The following is a 15,867-nucleotide window of genomic DNA, read 5'->3' as shown; positions in this document are numbered from 1 at the left end:
GATTTTTCGGGGCATTTTTCAAGGCATTTTTAAGGGATTTTTCAGAAGGGCATTTTTCAGGGATTTTTTGGGGGATTTTCCCCCTTTTTCAAGGAGATTTTTCAGGGCATTTTTTCAGGGCATTTTCCAGGGATTTTTTAAGGCATTTTTCAGGGCATTTTCAGGGGATTTTTAAGGCATTTTTCAGGGGATTTTTAAGGCATTTTTCAGGGGATTTTTAAGGCATTTTTCAGGGCATTTTCCAGTGAATTTTTAAGGCATTTTTCAGGGGGATTTGCCCCTTTTTCAGAAGGGCATTTTTCAGGGAATTTTTGGGGGATTTTGCTCCTTTTTTAAGGAGATTTTCCAGGGAATTTTTAAGGCATTTTCCAGGGAATTTTTAAGGCATTTTTCAGGGGGATTTGCCCCTTTTTCAGAAGGGCATTTTCAGGGAATTTTTGGGGGATTTCCCCCCCATTTTAAGGAGATTTTTCAGGGCATTTTTCAGGGCATTTTCCAGGGAATTTTTAAGGCATTTTTCAGGGAATTTTCCAGGGAATTTTTAAGGCATTTTCCAGTGAATTTTTAAGGCATTTTTCAGGGAATTTTTAAGGCATTTTTCAGGGCATTTTCCAGGGAATTTTTAAGGCATTTTCCAGTGAATTTTTAAGGGCATTTTTCAGGGCATTTTCCAGTGAATTTTCAAGGCATTTTTCAGGGGGATTTGCCCCCCATTTTCAGCACGGCCTTTCCCAGCATGCCGACTCCCCCCCACCCCTCCCTTTCCCCGCAGCCTCCCTCACCCTGGACCCCCACACCGCCCACCCTCACCTGCACCTCTCCGCCGACGCCAGGGAGGCTCGGGGGCAGCTCCAGCCCCGCGACGTCCCCGACCACCCCGAGCGCTTCGACTTCGAGCCCTGCGTGCTGGCGCGGGGCGGCTTCACCTCGGGCCGCCATTTCTGGGAGGTCGAGGTGGGCCGGGGCGGCGTCTGGGCGCTGGGGGTGATGCGGGAGTCGGCCCGCAGGAGGGGCCCCCTCAGCCTGCGGCCCCAGGACGGCGTGTGGGCCCTCGAGGCCTTCCACTCGCTGACCTCGCCGCGGGCCCGGCCGCCCCTGCGCCCGCCGCCGCGCCGCCTCCGCGTGGCGCTGGACTACGAGGGGCGCCGCGTGGCCTTCTTCAGCGCCGGCGACGACGTCCCCATCCTGGAGCACACCCGCGCCGCCTTCAACGGAGAGAGGGTCCTGCCCTGGTTCAAGATGGGCCTGGGGGCGCGGCTGCTGGAGGTGACGCGGGGCGAGCGCTGCTGGGACGGGGAGGTGGCCGGGAGAGCCGTGTCGCCCCTGGAGTGGGTGGGATTCGGGTTCTCGCTGCGGATCTGCTCCTGAGAGGATGAATCCCGAGTGATGCCGCCCCTCTGAGTCCGTCAGGAGGTCTGGGATGGCTCCAGGAGGAGCCCGGTTTGGCGTGTGGGGTTTTTACCCTTGTTGTGCCCTTGGCGGGATGAGTCCTTCTCGAAGTGTTTCCTCTTTTCCCGAAGTTTCAGAACCCATAAATTCCTCCCTGGAGGTGACGCGGGGCCAGCGCTGCCGGGGCCGGGAGAGCCGTGTCCCCGCTGGAGTGGGTGGGATTCGGGTTCTCGCTGCGGATCTGCTCCTGAGGGGAGCCCTCTGAGTCCGTCAGGAGGTCTGGGATGGCTCCAGGAGGAGCCCAGTTTGGTGTGTGGGGTTTTTACCCTTGTTGTGCCCTTGGCGGGATGAATCCTCCCAATTTCCTCCCTTCTCGAAGTGTTTCCTCTTTTCCCGAAGTTTCGGAACCCAGGAAATTCCTCTGGCGGCCCTGGAGGGCTTGAGCTCATGCCCAGGGGGCTCAGAGACCTCGGCACAGAGCCCAGGACCCCCCCCGCCGTGCCTTTGATTGGAAAAAAACAATTACCAACCTTCTATGAAGAATTGCAAGCCACGGAAGTTTAGGTGGAATGATAGCGAATTTATCGCGGGGTGAAAAAAATAGATTTTTGGTGTTTTTAGGATGGGGCAAGATGGAGGAATCTGGGCGTGTCCGGCCTTTCTCCTTCTTCTTGGCCTCCATCTTGTGCTGTGGTGTTGGCGCTTTTATTTTAGTTTAGAGTAGAAGCTCACTGTCTAACACAGGTGATAGGTGTTGGAAAGCAATTGTAAATATTGTATATTTAAATATTGTAGTTTTAAATATTGTATATTTAAATATTGTAGGGTTTTTTTGTATAAGAAGATAACACTGCCCCGGGGCGGGCAGAGTGCCTCTGACTGTCCTGCTGAGACGACCTCGGCTGGACAGGAGAAAAAAATTTTACAGATAAAAAACAATAAACAACCTTGAGAAATGAGAAATGAAGAGTTCTGACTCCTTCTTGGCTGGGAAAAGACTTTTCAACTTATCTTGGGGTCACTCTGACCAGCTAGAATCCCGAGACCAAAATGCTTTTTGTCCAGGCCGTGTCCTGAGCCCTGAGCCCCCCGGTTTGGGGACGGTTTCCACATTCCTGGCATTTGTGATTTTAGTTTTCTCAAATAAAAGGACGTTTTGTGGGGTTTTGTGTTTTATTTTTACTCAAATAAAAGGACGACGCCTCCCTGCCCCGATTTCCTCTGGATTTTTGAGTCTCTGGGTGATAAATCAGGAAAATCCGTGCGGGATGAGGACACCTCGCCGAGCTTCCTCCTCCCCAGCTGCTCGTACCCGATTTTCGCTTTATTTATCCCCAAAACCCCAGTTTTCACTGTATTTATCCCTAAAACCCCAGTTTTCACTGTATTTATCCCCAAAACCCCAGTTTTCACTGTATTTATCCCCAAAAAAAGGCCGGGGAGGCCGAGGCGGGACCAGCCCCAGGGCGGGCGGTGCCTCAGCCCTCAGACCCAGGACGCGAATCCCGGCGATTTTCGCCGCTTTCACCGACGCCGAATGGGGTTTAATTAAACGAATTGAGTTTAATGAAACAAATGGGGTTTCGTTAAACAAAACCCTCCCTTGACACCCCGCGGCAGCGAACGCCAGACAGAGCAGAAGCTAAAACATGCAAATGTTGTGTTTTTAATTGATCCAAAGCCGGAGGGGAGGAGAGAAAGGGATCGGGGCGGCGCAGGATGGGGCGGCGCAGAGGCAGCTCCGTTTGCAGCCCCACATTTGGGGGTGACAGCTCAGGACAGAGACCCCGAGCAGCTCCAGCAGCCGGGAATGCCTGGAGAGCCGGGAATGGTGCAAACCCCGGCTCTGGGGGAGCTCAGGGGCACAGGGAGATGCGGGCGCCCTCTCCCCACACCAGGAACCAGGGCCGGACGCTGTGGCCCTCGAACGAGGCCGCCGGGAAGGCGAAGATCAAACTCCGCTCGTCGGCATCGAAAAAAGCCACCCGGCCCCCGTCGTAGTCCAGGGCCACCCTCACCCTGCGCGGCGCCCGGGGCAGGAGCAGCGGGGTGCGCTCCAGCGAGGTGAGAGCCCAGAACTGGCCCTGGCACTGCCCCATGGACCACAGCTCCCACTCGGGGGGCTCTGCCCCACTCCCGGGGGGCTCTGTCCCATTCCCGAGGGTCCCTTCCCCACTCTCAGGGGGCTCTGCCTCGCTCCCACGGGGCTCTGTCCCACTCCCAGGGGTCCCTGTCCCACTCATGGGGGTCCCTTCCCCATTCCAGGGGGTCCCTTCCCCATTCCAGGGGGTCCCTGCCCCATTCCCGAGGATCCCTGCCCCATTCCTGGGGGTGCGTTCCCCATTCCCAGGGGTCCCTTCCTCTCTCCCAGGGGTCTCTCCCCCATTCCTGAGGGTCCCTACCCCACTCCCAAAGGTCCCTACCCCATTCCAGGGGGTCCCTGCCTCATTCCCGAGGGTCCCTTCCTCTCTCCCAAGGGTCCCTGCCCCATTCCCGAAGGCCCCTGCCCCACTACCAGGGGTCTCTCCCCCATTCCTGGGGGTCCCTGCCCCATTCCCAGGGGTCCCTGCCCCATTCCCGAAGGCCCCTGCCCCACTACCGGGGGTCTCTCCCCCATTCCTGGGGGTCCCTGCCCCATTCCAGGGGGTCCCTGCCCCATTCCATGGGGTCCCTTCCCCATTCCCGAGGGTCCCTTCCCCATTCCAGGGGGTCCCTGTCCCACTCCCGAGGGTCCCTGCCCCATTCCCGAGGGTCTCTCCCCCACTCCCGAGGGTCCCTTCCCCATTCCCGAGGATCCCTGCCCCACTACCGGGGGTCTCTCCCCCATTCCTGAGGGTCTCTGCTTCATTCCCGGGGATCCCTTCCCCATTCCCGAGGGTCCTTTCCTCTCTCCCAGGGGTCTCTCCCCCACTCCCGAGGGTCCCTTCCCCACTCCCGGGGGTCCCTGCCCCTCTCCCGGGGGTCTCCCTGGCCACCCCCAGTGCCCAGGACCCCTCTGGGGCCACCTGCACGTCCCAGCAGCGCCTCCCGCCCGTGACGGCCTCGCGGCCCAGCACGCAGGGGTCGGCTCCGGCCTGGGCTCCGAGCGCGGGAGGCTCCCGGGCGCTCTCCCAGGTGACGCTGCCGCCGTCGGGCGCCACGAGCAGCTGGGGGTGGGCGGTGCTGGGCTCCAGCGTCACCGGCACTGCGGCACAGGGCGGGGATCGCCTGCGGCCTGCCTTCCTCCGGGGCCCTTTCAACTCGTTTCCCCTCATTTCCCCTCATTTCCCATCATTTCCCATCATTTTCCCCCATTTCTCCTCATCTTCCCCCTGATTTCCCCTGATTTCCCCGATTTCCCATCATTTTCCCCCATTTCTCCTCATCTTCCCCCTCATTTCCCCTCATTTCCCCTCATTTTCCCTCATTTCCCCTCGTTTCCCCCTGATTTCCCCTGATTTCCCCTAATTTCCCCTCGTTTCCCCTCATTTCCCCTCGTTTCCCCCTGATTTCCCCTCGTTTCCCCTCATTTTCTCCTCATTCCCCCTCATTTCCCTCATTTTCCCCTCATTTCCCCTCATTTCCCCTCATTTCCCCTTGTTTCCCCCTCATTTCCCCGATTTCCCCTCAATTCTCCTAATTTCCCCCTCATTTCCCCATCATTTTCCCCCATTTCTCCTCATCTTCCCCTCATTTCCCCTCATTTTGTCCTAATTTCCACCCATTTTCCCCTAATTTCCCGATTTCCCCTAATTTTCTCCTCATTTCCCCCTCATTTCCCCTCATTTTTCATAATTTTCCCCTCATTTCCCTCATTTCCCCTCATTTCCCCTCATTTTCTCCTAATTTCCCATAATTTCCCCCTCATTTCCCCTCATTTCCCCTCATTCCCCCTCATTCCCCTCATCTTCCCCTCATTTCCCCTCATTTTCTCCTAATTTCCACCCATTTTCCCCTAATTTCCCGATTTCCCCTAATTTTCTCCTCATTTTCCCTCATTTCCCCTCTTTTCCCCTCATTTCCCCCCATTTTCCCCTCATTTCCCCTCATTTTCCCCTCATTTTCCCCCATTTTCCCCCATCCCGGGACTCACTTTTCTCCGGCAGCTCGAAGGCCAGGACGTCTGAGAAAAGGGGAGAAAGGGAGACACGGGCTGATAAAAAACCCAGGATTTTTGCCATAAATTGCAATTAAAAAACTAATTGCAGCTAAAATAATTGCAGTTAAAATAATCGCAACAAGTCACCGCCTGTGCTCTAAGCACACAAATATAATTTATGGGTGCACGTATGCATGATAATTATATAATAAAATTACAGTGATTTAAAAATTAATTTTAGTTATTAAACTGATAATGCAATTTTTATATAAATTAATTTTTAATTTGAATTAAATGTTATTATTTTAATTAATAAAATTTAATTATAATTTAATATTATATTTATAGATTATATTTATATATTTATATATATTACATTATATATATTTATATATTTATATATTTATATATTTATATATTTATATATTTATGTATTAATACATTTATACATTTATATTATATTTATATTATATTTATATTATATTTATATTATATTTATATTACAATTAATTATAATAAAAATTTATTATTTTAATTATTTCAATTAAATTAATTAAATGTTATTATTTTAATTAATAAAATTTAATTATAATTTTATATTATATTTATATATTATATTTATATATTATATTTATATATTTATATATATTACATAATATATATTTATACATTTATATTATATTTATATTATATTTATCATATTTATATTACAATTATTTATAATAAAAATTTATTATTTTAATTATTTCAATTAAATTGATCTCTCCATCGCCCAGCCCGCCCCGATACCTCGGAAGCTCCTCAGCGTCTCCTCCAGGAGAGCGTTTTCCTCCCTGAAATGCTGAATTTTACTCTCCAAATCTGGGAATTCTGGGGGCAACTCGAAATTTTCATTTCTGAGGCTGGGGGGAAAAAAAAAAAAGGAAAAAAAAAAAGAGGCTGAGGATCCACCCTGGGGGGAGCTCCCTGTGCACGCCCACGTATTTGGGCTAAAAACGGAATATTTTGGTCTCCAAGTGAAGGCAAAGCGGGGATTTGGCTCAAACCCAAAAATTTTGGAGCTCCGCCCTTACCTGCTCAAGGCGCTGCTGATGTCCTGGAGGGGATGGAGGGGACACAGGGCACGGTGAACGCTCGGAATCACGAGAAAAAAGCGAATTTTGGGGTTTTTGGGATGGGGGTTCAGGGGGGAAAGGTCTGGGCCTTCCTCCTCCTCCTCCTCCTCCTCCTTGGCCTCCATCTTCTGCTGTGACCTTGGCGCTTTTGGGTCGGTTTAGAGTGGAATCTCACTGTCTATTTAATTTTTATTTAATTTTAATATTGTAGGGTTTTTTAAATTTTTTTAATACTGTAGTTTTGTTTTTTTTAATATTTTTTAATATTGCAGTTAATTTAAATATTGCATTTTCAAATAGCATAAATTTAAATATTGTATTTTTTTTTGTATAAAAAGATAACACGGCCCCTGGGCTGTCACCATGAGAGGGCCTCGGCTGGACAGGAGGAAAAAATTTTTATAGATAAATACAATATACATTGGTACAATTAAAAAAAAAATACAATAAAATTGAGAATGGTAAATGAAGAGCTCTGACTCCTTCTTGGCTGGGAAAAGAGACTTTCTGATTTTTCTGGGGACAAGAAATTTCTCTGGGAAAAGAAAAATCCAAATTTTCCCTGGGAAAAGAAAAATCCAAACTTTTCTCTGGGAAAAGAAAATCCAACTTTTCAACTTTTCTCGGGACAAGAAACTTTATCTGGGAAAAGAGAATTTCCAACTTTGAGAGACTTTTTTACTTTTCTCGGGACAAGAAATTTCTCTGGGAAAAGAGACTTTTTGACTTTTCTGGGAGACATTTGCCTTTTCTAGGAGACTTTTTGACTTTTCTAAGGGACTTTTTGCCTTTTCTCAGGCACTTTTTCCCTTTTCTAAGAGACTTTTTCCCTTTTCTCAGGGACTTTTTGCCTTTTCTAGGAGACTTTCCGACTTTTCTAAGAGACTTTTCTAGGAGACTTTTTGCCTTTTCTAAGGCACTTTTTGCCTTTTCTCAGGGACTTTTTGCCTTTCCTAAGGGACTTTCCGACTTTTCTAAGAGACTTTTCTAGGAGACTTTTTGACTTTTCTAAGCGACTTTTTGGGACAAGAAATTTCTCTGGGAAAAGAGACTTTTTGCCTTTCCTAAGGCACCTTTTCCCTTTTCTCGGGGACTTTTTGCCTTTTGTAAGGGACTTTTTGCCTTTTCTAAGAGACTTTTCTAAGGGACTTTTTGCCTTTTCTCAGGCACTTTTTCCCTTTCCTAAGGGACTTTTTGCCTTTTCTAGGAGACTTTCCGACTTTTCTAAGAGACTTTTCTAGGAGACTTTTTCCCTTTCCCAGGGGACTTTTTGCCTTTTCCAAGGGACTTTTTGCCTTTTCTAAGAGACTTTTCTAGGAGACTTTTTGCCTTTTCTAAGAGACTTTTCTAAGACACTTTTTGCCTTTTCTCAGGCACTTTTCCCTTTTCCCAAGGCACTTTTTCCCTTTTCTCGGGGACTTTTTCCCTTTTCTAAGGCACTTTTCCCCTTTCCCAAGGCACTTTTTCCCTTTTCTCGGGCACTTTTTCCCCTTTCCTAGGAGACTTTTCCCCTTTCCCAAGGCACTTTCCCCCTTTCCCAGGGCACTTTTCCCTTTCCCAGGGCACTTTTCCCCTTTCCCAAGGCACTTTTTCCCTTTCCTAAGGCACTTTTTCCCTTTTCTCGGGGACTTTTTGTCTTTTCTAAGAGACTTTTCTAAGAGACTTTTCTAAGAGACTTTTTGCCTTTTCTAAGAGACTTTTCTAAGAGACTTTTTGCCTTTTCTAAGAGACTTTCCGACTTTTCTAAGAGACTTTTCTAGGAGACTTTTTCCCTTTCCCAAGGCACTTTTCCCCTTTCCCAAGGCACTTTTCCCCTTTCCTAAGGCACCTTTTCCCTTTCCTAAAGGACTTTTTCCCTTTCCCAGGGCACTTTTCCCCTTTCCCAGGGCACTTTCCCCTTTCCCAGGGCCCTTTCCCCCTTTCCCAGGGCCCTTTCCCCCTTTCCCTGGGATGTCCCGGCCCCCGTCACCTGCAGGAAGGTCCGTGCGGGGCTCCGCGGCCGCTCCCGCAGCTCCCGGGCGCGCAGCTCCAGCCGCGAGATCTCCCGGGTCAGCAGCGCCGCCCGCTCCTCCTGCGCGCCGCCGATGTCGCTCTCCAGGCGCCGCAGCCGCGCCAGGAGGCGCCGGGGCAGCTCCGCCAGGGCCAGGCGCAGCCCCCGGAACCGGCACTGGATCCGCCGCCGCTCGGCCGCCGTCTGCTCCTGCGGGGGTTTGGGGATTGGGGTTGGGGTTTGGGGTTTGGGGTTTGGGAGTTGGGGTTTGGGGTTTGGGGATTGGGATGTTGGGGTTTGGGATTGGGGTTTGGGGTTTGGGTTTGGGGTTTGGGGTTTGGGGTTTGGGGTTTGGGGTTTGGGATTTGGGGTTTGGGGTTTGGGATTTGGGTTTGGGGTTTGGGGTTTGGGGATTTGGGTTTGGGGTTTGGGGATTGGGGTTGGGATTTGGGGTTTGGGGATTGGGGTTTGGGGTTTGGGGTTTGGGATTTGGGGTTTGGGGATTGGGGATTTGGGATTTGGGGTTTGGGGTTTGGGGATTTGGGATTTGGGGTTTGGGGTTTGGGATTTGGGGATTGGGGATTTGGGATTGGGGTTTGGGGTTTGGGATTTGGGGTTTGGGGTTTGGGATTTGGGTTTGGGGTTTGGGGTTTGGGGATTTGGGTTTGGGGTTTGGGATTTGGGGTTTGGGATTTGGGGTTTGGGGATTGGGGATTTGGGATTTGGGGTTTGGGGTTTGGGGATTTGGGATTTGGGGTTTGGGGTTTGGGATTTGGGGTTTGGGGTTTGGGGTTTGGGGTTTGGGGTTTGGGATTTGGGGTTTGGGGTTTGGGATTTGGGTTTGGGGTTTGGGGTTTGGGGATTTGGGTTTGGGGTTTGGGATTTGGGGTTTGGGATTTGGGGTTTGGGGATTGGGGATTTGGGATTTGGGGTTTGGGGTTTGGGATTTGGGGATTGGGGATTTGGGATTTGGGGATTGGGGTTTGGGATTGGGGTTTGGGGTTTGGGGTTTGGGGTTTGGGGTTTGGGTTTGGGGATTTGGGGTTTGGGGTTTGGGGATTGGGGATTGGGGTTTGGGGTTTGGGGTTTGGGGTTTGGGGATTTGGGAGTTGGGATTTGGGGTTGGGGTTTGGGGTTTGGGGTTTGGGGTTTGGGATTTGGGGTTTGGGGTTTGGGGATTGGGGTTTGGGGTTTGGGGATTTGGGGTTGGGTTTGGGGTTGGGATTTGGGGTTTGGGATTTGGGGTTTGGGGTTTGGGTTTGGGGTTTGGGGTTTGGGGTTTGGGGTTTGGGGTTGGGGATTTGGGGTTTGGGGTTTGGGGTTTGGGGTTGGGGATTGGGGTTTGGGGTTTGGGTTGGTGGGGATTGGGGTTTGGGGGGTTTGGGGTTTGGGGATTGGGGTTGGGGTTTGGGGTTTGGGGATTTGGGGATTGGGGTTTGGGGTGGGTTGGGGGTTTGGGGTGGGTTTGGGGATTGGGGGTTTGGGTTTGGGGTTTGGGGTTTGGGATTGGGGTTTGGGGTTTGGGGATTGGGGTTTGGGTTTGGGGTTTGGGGTTTGGGGATTGGGGTTTGGGGTTTGGGGTTTGGGGTTTGGGGTTTGGGGTTTGGGGTTTGGGGGTTTGGGGATTTGGGGATTGGGGTTTGGGGTTTGGGGTTTGGGTTTGGGGTTTGGGGATTTGGGGATTTGGGGTTGGGATTTGGGGTTTGGGATTTGGGGTTTGGGGATTGGGGATTTGGGGTTTGGGGTTTGGGAGTTGGGGTTTGGGGATTTGGGAGTTGGGGTTTGGGGTTTGGGGTTTGGGGTTTGGGGTTTGGGGTTTGGGGTTTGGGGTTTGGGTTTGGGGATTTGGGTTTGGGGTTTGGGGTTTGGGGTTTGGGGATTTGGGGTTTGGGGTTTGGGGATTTGGGGTTTGGGGATTGGGGTTGGGGTTGGGATTTGGGGTTTGGGAGTTGGGGGTTTGGGGATTTGGGTTTGGGGATTGGGGATTGGGGATTGGGGTTTGGGGTTTGGGGTTTGGGGTTTGGGAGTTGGGATTTGGGGATTTGGGTTTGGGGTTGGGATTTGGGATTTGGGGATTTGGGATTTGGGGTTGGAATTTGGGTTTGGGGTTTGGGGTTTGGGGTTTGGGGTTGGGATTTGGGTTTGGGGTTTGGGGATTTGGGGTTTGGGATTTGGGGTTTGGGATTTGGGGTTTGGGGTTTGGGATTTGGGAGTTGGGGTTTGGGGTTTGGGGTTTGGGGTTTGGGGTTTGGGATGTTGGGGTTTGGGGATTTGGGGATTTGGGGTTGGGATTTGGGGTTTGGGGATTTGGGGTTTGGGAGTTGGGGATTGGGGTTTGGGGTTTGGGGTTTGGGATTTGGGGTTTGGGGTTTTTGGGGTTTGGGGTTTGGGGTTTGGGGTTTGGGGTTTGGGAGTTGGGAGTTGGGGTTTGGGATTTGGGGTTTGGGGTTTGGGGATTTGGGGTTTGGGGTTGGGGTTTGGGGTTTGGGTTTGGGGATTTGGGGATTGGGGATTTGGGTTTGGGGTTTGGGGTTTGGGGTTTGGGGTTTGGGGTTTGGGGTTTGGGATTTGGGTTTGGGTTTGGGTTTGGGTTTGGGGTTTGGGGGTTTGGGTTTGGGGTTTGGGTTTGGGGTTTGGGTTTGGGGTTTGGGTTTGGGGTTTGGGGATTGGGGTTTGGGGTTTGGGGTTGGGGTTTGGGGATTGGGGTTTGGGGATTGGGGTTTGGGGTTGGGATTTGGGGTTTGGGGTTTGGGGTTTGGGGATTTGGGGATTTGGGGTTTGGGGTTTGGGATTTGGGGTTTGGGGATTTGGGATTTGGGTTTGGGATTTGGGATTTGGGATTGGGGTTTGGGATTGGGGTTGGGGTTTGGGATTTGGGTTTGGGATTTGGGATTTGGGATTGGGGTTTGGGATTGGGGTTGGGGTTTGGGGTTTGGGGTTTGGGGTTTGGGGTTTGGGATTTGGGTTTGGGGTTTGGGATTTGGGGTTTGGGGATTTGGGATTTTCGGTCCAAGCCCTCCCTGCAGAGAGACCCCAGAGCCAGGAGCGGCCTCGCCCGCCCTAAACCCACCGGGAGACGCCCCCGAGGCGGGAATTGTGAAGATTTGGGGATTTTACAGGAGCTGAGGGTCCGGTTCGAGATAAGATTTGCTGGAGTTAATTAGCCCTGATGGAGCTAAGAGTTAGTGGCTAATTAATAATTGATTGCTTGTCAACGCAGTGTTATATATTCTTCTATAATGAAGAGCATATTGTTATATATTCTTCTATTATGGAGAGTATATTGTTATATATTCTATAATGAAGAGTATATTGTTATATATTCTTCTATAATGAAGAGTATATTGTTATACATTCTTCTATAATGAAGAATAAATTGTTTTATATTCTTCTATAATGAAGAATATATATTCTTCTATAATGAAGAATATATTGTTATATATTCTTCTATAATGAAGAATATATTGTATTATATAATATATATAATATATATTATATATAAGAAGAATATAGATAATATATTATCTATATTCTTATAATGAAGAATACAGAAACTGATAAATGGCTTTGAGGAACATAAAACAATTTTTAGGAACGTAAGACAATTGTTTTTAGGAACATAAACCAATCGTTTTTAGGAACATAAACCAATCGTTTTTAGGAACATAAAACAATCGTTTTTAGGAACGTAAGACAATCGTTTTTAGGAACATAAACCAATCGTTTTTAGGAACGTAAAACAATCGTTTTTAGGAGCAAAAGACAATTGTGGCCTCCTCTGTTGTGAAAACAATTGAAGACGGGAATGGGAGTTCTACCAATGGGTTCCTTTGTCTTATTTGCATTGGAAATGTAGAAAGGTCAGAACGAGGAAGGCTCCGTTTATTTCCTCATTTTGGGACCCCCTCCCCATGAAAGGGACCCCCGACTCATTTTGAGGAGCGAACTGCGCGTGCTTAATTAGCTTTGGAACTAATTACCATACGAAGCGGGGACTGGGATTTTGTACCAAAGTTATGAGTATGAATTTGTGTTTTGGGGTATTCAATACTTGTGTAGATAAAAGGACTCTGTAAAAATCTGTAAATTGCGGTGTGCATTTGAAAACCGTCCTGAAATAAACATTCTAACTAAATTCTAAATAAACTTTCTAACTTTGAACGGTCCGAGATTTTTTTGTCCATCACGCTTGGCTATGGGCACTAGATCAATACCCGTATTTTTAATAAATCACCCCCTCCGCTCCAGCATTTACCAAACACTCCCAGATCCTCCTCATTTCAGCCTCCCGCAGCTCCAGGAGTTTGTCCCTCTCGTCCTCCAGGGTTTGCAGCTCGGCCTGGATTTGCTCCTGAGGGAAGGAAAAACGAAAATCCAAATTTTTCTGGGGACTGGGACGGCTTCAAAACCTCGCTCTGCGCAGGGGCCGGAGCGCGGGCAGCTCCGTTTGTCCTCCCTGCTCCATGAAAAAAAAAAATCCCGCTCTTTTTGCCCGCATTCCTGCAGATTTGAGGATTTGGGCTCCGGGAAAATCGTCCCGCTCTTTTTGCCCTCATTCCTGCAGATTTGAGGATTTGGGCTCCATGAAAAAAATCCCGCTCTTTTTGCCCACATTCCTGCAGATTTGAGGATTTGGGCTCCATGAAAATCATCCCGCTCTTTGTGCCCACATTCCTGCAGATTTAGGGGTGGGCTCCATGAAAATCGTCCCGCTATTTTTGTCCGCATTCCTGCAGATTTAGGGATGGGCTCCATGAAAATCGTCCCGCTCTTTTTTGCCCATATTCCTGCACATTTGAGGATTTGGGCTCCGGGAAAATCGTCCCGCTCTTTTTGCCCATATTCCTGCAGATTTAGGGATGGGCTCCATTAAAAAAATTCCCGCTCTTTTTGCCCACATTCCGGCAGATTTAGGGATGGGCTCCAGGAAAATCATCCCGCTCTTTTTGGCCGCATTCCTGCAGATTTAGGGATGGGCTCCTTGGAAAAAATCCCGCTCTTTTTGCCCTCATTCTGGCAGATTTAGGGATGGGCTCCGGGAAAATCGTCCCGCTCTTTTTGCCCTCATTCCTGCAGATTTAGGGATGTTCTCCATGAAAATCGTCCCGCTCTTTTTGCCCACATTTCGGCAGATTTGGGGGTTTGGTGCCCGCCGGGCGCTGGAGCCGCACAGCGGCCGGGATTCCGCGGCAGCGAGGAGGATGAGGAGCGCGAATTGGGTGAAGACCCCGATCGCTCCAGGCTCGGCGGAGAGCAGAGGGAGCGGAGGCCGCCGAGCGTGTCCCGGTCCCTTCAAGGACTCCGGGGGCGACATTTTTGGGTGGGAAGCGAAATTACCTCGAAGTCCCGCGCGGCCTCCGGCAGCGGCAGCACCGCGTGTGCCCGGTGCGCCCGCGACTCGCGGCAGATCGCGCACAGCAGCGCCCCGTCCTCCTTGCAGAAGAGCTCCAGCGGCTCCCGGTGCCTCTGGCACATTTCCCCATCCTCATCCTCATCCTCGGTCCCCAGCGCTTCCCCGCGGCTCAGGCGCCGGGCGAGCTCCAGCACCCGCTCCAGCTCCCGGCTCGGGCGGAGGCTCCGCTGCGGGGCCGTGTCCCGGCAGCGCGGGCAGGCGAACCCCGCCGTGGGCCACTCCCAGCAGCGCTCGATGCAGCCCCGGCAGAAGTGGTGGCCGCAGTGGATGGACACGGGCTCGCGGAAATATTCGCCGCAGATGGGGCAGGAGGCTTCGCCCGGCAGCTCCTCCATGGCGCTGCCCGGGGCCGCGGGAGCCGCCGCTTTCGGTTCCCCCCGCGCCGGGGGAGGCGTCGCCTTCCTGCCCCCGGTGGGGCTGGGGATGGAGGGTGGGAGGTGCCCAAAATCCTCCTGATTGACCCCAAAATTCTGCCCCCGGCGGGGATGAGGATGGAGGGTGGGAGGTGGCCAAAATCCTCCCTATTGACCCCAAAATCCTGGTGCTGGGGATGGAGGGTGGGAGGTGGCCAAAATCCTCCTGATTTACCCCAAAATTCTGCCCCCGGTGGGGCTGAGGATGGAGGGTGGGAGGTGGCCAAAATCCTCCTGATTGACCCCAAAATCCTGCCCCCGGTGGGGCTGGGGATGGAGGGTGGGAGGTGGCCAAAATCCCCCCGATTTACCCCAAAATTCTGGGGCTGGGGATGGGGGGTGGGAGTTGGCCAAAATCCTCCTGATTGACCCCAAAATTCTGCCCCCGGTGGGGCTGGGGATGGAGGGTGGGAGGTGGCCAAAATCCTCCTGATTTGACCCCAAAATTCTGGTGCTGGGGATGGACGGTGGGAGGCGGCCAAAATCCTCCTGATTGACCCCAAAATCCTGGTGCTGGGGATGGAGGGTGGGAGGTGGCCAAAATCCTCCCGATTTACCCCAAAATTCTGCCCCCGGAGGGGCTGGGGACGGAGGGTGGGAGTCGGCCAAAATCCTCCTGATTGACCCCAAAATTCTGCCCCCCGGTGGGGCTGGGGATGGAGGGTGGGAGGTGCCCAAAATCCTCCCGATTTACCCCAAAATTCTGCCCCCGGTGGGGCTGAGGATGGAGGGTGGGAGGTGCCCAAAATCCTCCTGATTTCCCCCAAAATCCTGGGGCTGAGGGTGGGAGGTGGCCAAAATCCCCCTGATTTACCCCAAAATCCTGCCCCTGGTGCGGCTGGGAATGGAGGGTGGGAGGTGGCCAAAATCCTCCTGATTTGCCCCAAAATCCTGGGGCTGGGGATGGAGGGTGGCAGGTGCCCAAAATCCTCCTGATTTACCCCAGAATCCTGGGGCTGAGGGTGGGAGGTGCCCAAAATCCTCCTGATTTACCCCAAAATCCTGGGGCTGGGGATGGAGGGTGGGAGGTGGCCAAAATCCCCCTGATTGGCCCCAAAATCCTGGGGCTGAGGATGGAGGGTGGGAGGTGGCCAAAATCCTCCCGATTTACCCCAAAATTCTGCCCCTGGTGGGGCTGAGGATGGAAGGGTGGGAGGTGGCCAAAATCCTCCTGATTTACCCCAAAATTCTGCCCCCGGTGGGGCTGGGGATGGAAGGTGGGAGGTGCCCAAAATCCTCCTGATTTACCCCAAAATCCTGGGGCTGGGGATGGAGGGTGGGAGGTGGCCAAAATCCCCCTGATTGGCCCCAAAATCCTGGGGCTGGGGATGGAGGGTGGGAGGTGGCCAAAATCCTCCTGATTTACCCCAAAATCCTGCCCCTGGTGCGGCTGGGAATGGAGGGTGGGAAATGGCCAAAATCCTCCTGATTTGGCCCAAAATTCTGCCCCAGGTGAGGCTGGGGATGGA

At 51.5% G+C, this 15,867-nt stretch overlaps 2 protein-coding genes across 7 annotated transcripts in view; one reads left to right on the top strand and one right to left on the bottom strand.

Annotated features, from left to right (window-relative positions):
• Positions 1–2,352, top strand: part of LOC129133929 (E3 ubiquitin-protein ligase TRIM11-like) — a 61,350-nt gene extending 58,998 nt beyond the window's left edge. For all 6 annotated transcript variants that reach the window (XM_077191021.1, XM_077191017.1, XM_077191018.1 and 3 more), the window contains one exon: positions 773–2,352. In XM_077191021.1, coding sequence (XP_077047136.1) covers positions 773–1,368 — 596 coding nt within the window. In that variant the 3' untranslated portion in view covers positions 1,369–2,352. The remainder of the gene's footprint in view (positions 1–772) is intronic.
• A 680-nt stretch (positions 2,353–3,032) lies between these two features.
• On the bottom strand, positions 3,033–14,420 carry LOC129133933 (E3 ubiquitin-protein ligase TRIM7-like). Its single transcript, XM_077191015.1, has 7 exons — positions 13,910–14,420; positions 12,828–12,923; positions 8,552–8,782; positions 6,541–6,563; positions 6,257–6,369; positions 5,462–5,491; positions 3,033–4,573 (listed from the first exon to the last, which is right to left on the bottom strand). Exons 1-7 carry the CDS (start codon positions 14,318–14,320, stop codon positions 3,246–3,248), a joined length of 2,232 nt encoding a protein of 743 aa, XP_077047130.1. The 5' UTR covers positions 14,321–14,420; the 3' UTR covers positions 3,033–3,245.
• Positions 14,421–15,867: the final 1,447 nt, after the last annotated feature.

The sequence above is a fragment of the Agelaius phoeniceus genome, chromosome 27 (assembly GCF_051311805.1).
Source record: "Agelaius phoeniceus isolate bAgePho1 chromosome 27, bAgePho1.hap1, whole genome shotgun sequence".
NCBI classification, from domain to species: Eukaryota; Metazoa; Chordata; class Aves; order Passeriformes; family Icteridae; genus Agelaius; species Agelaius phoeniceus.
Note: the sequence above shows the minus strand (reverse complement) of the source record. Positions and strands in the feature narration are given on the sequence as shown.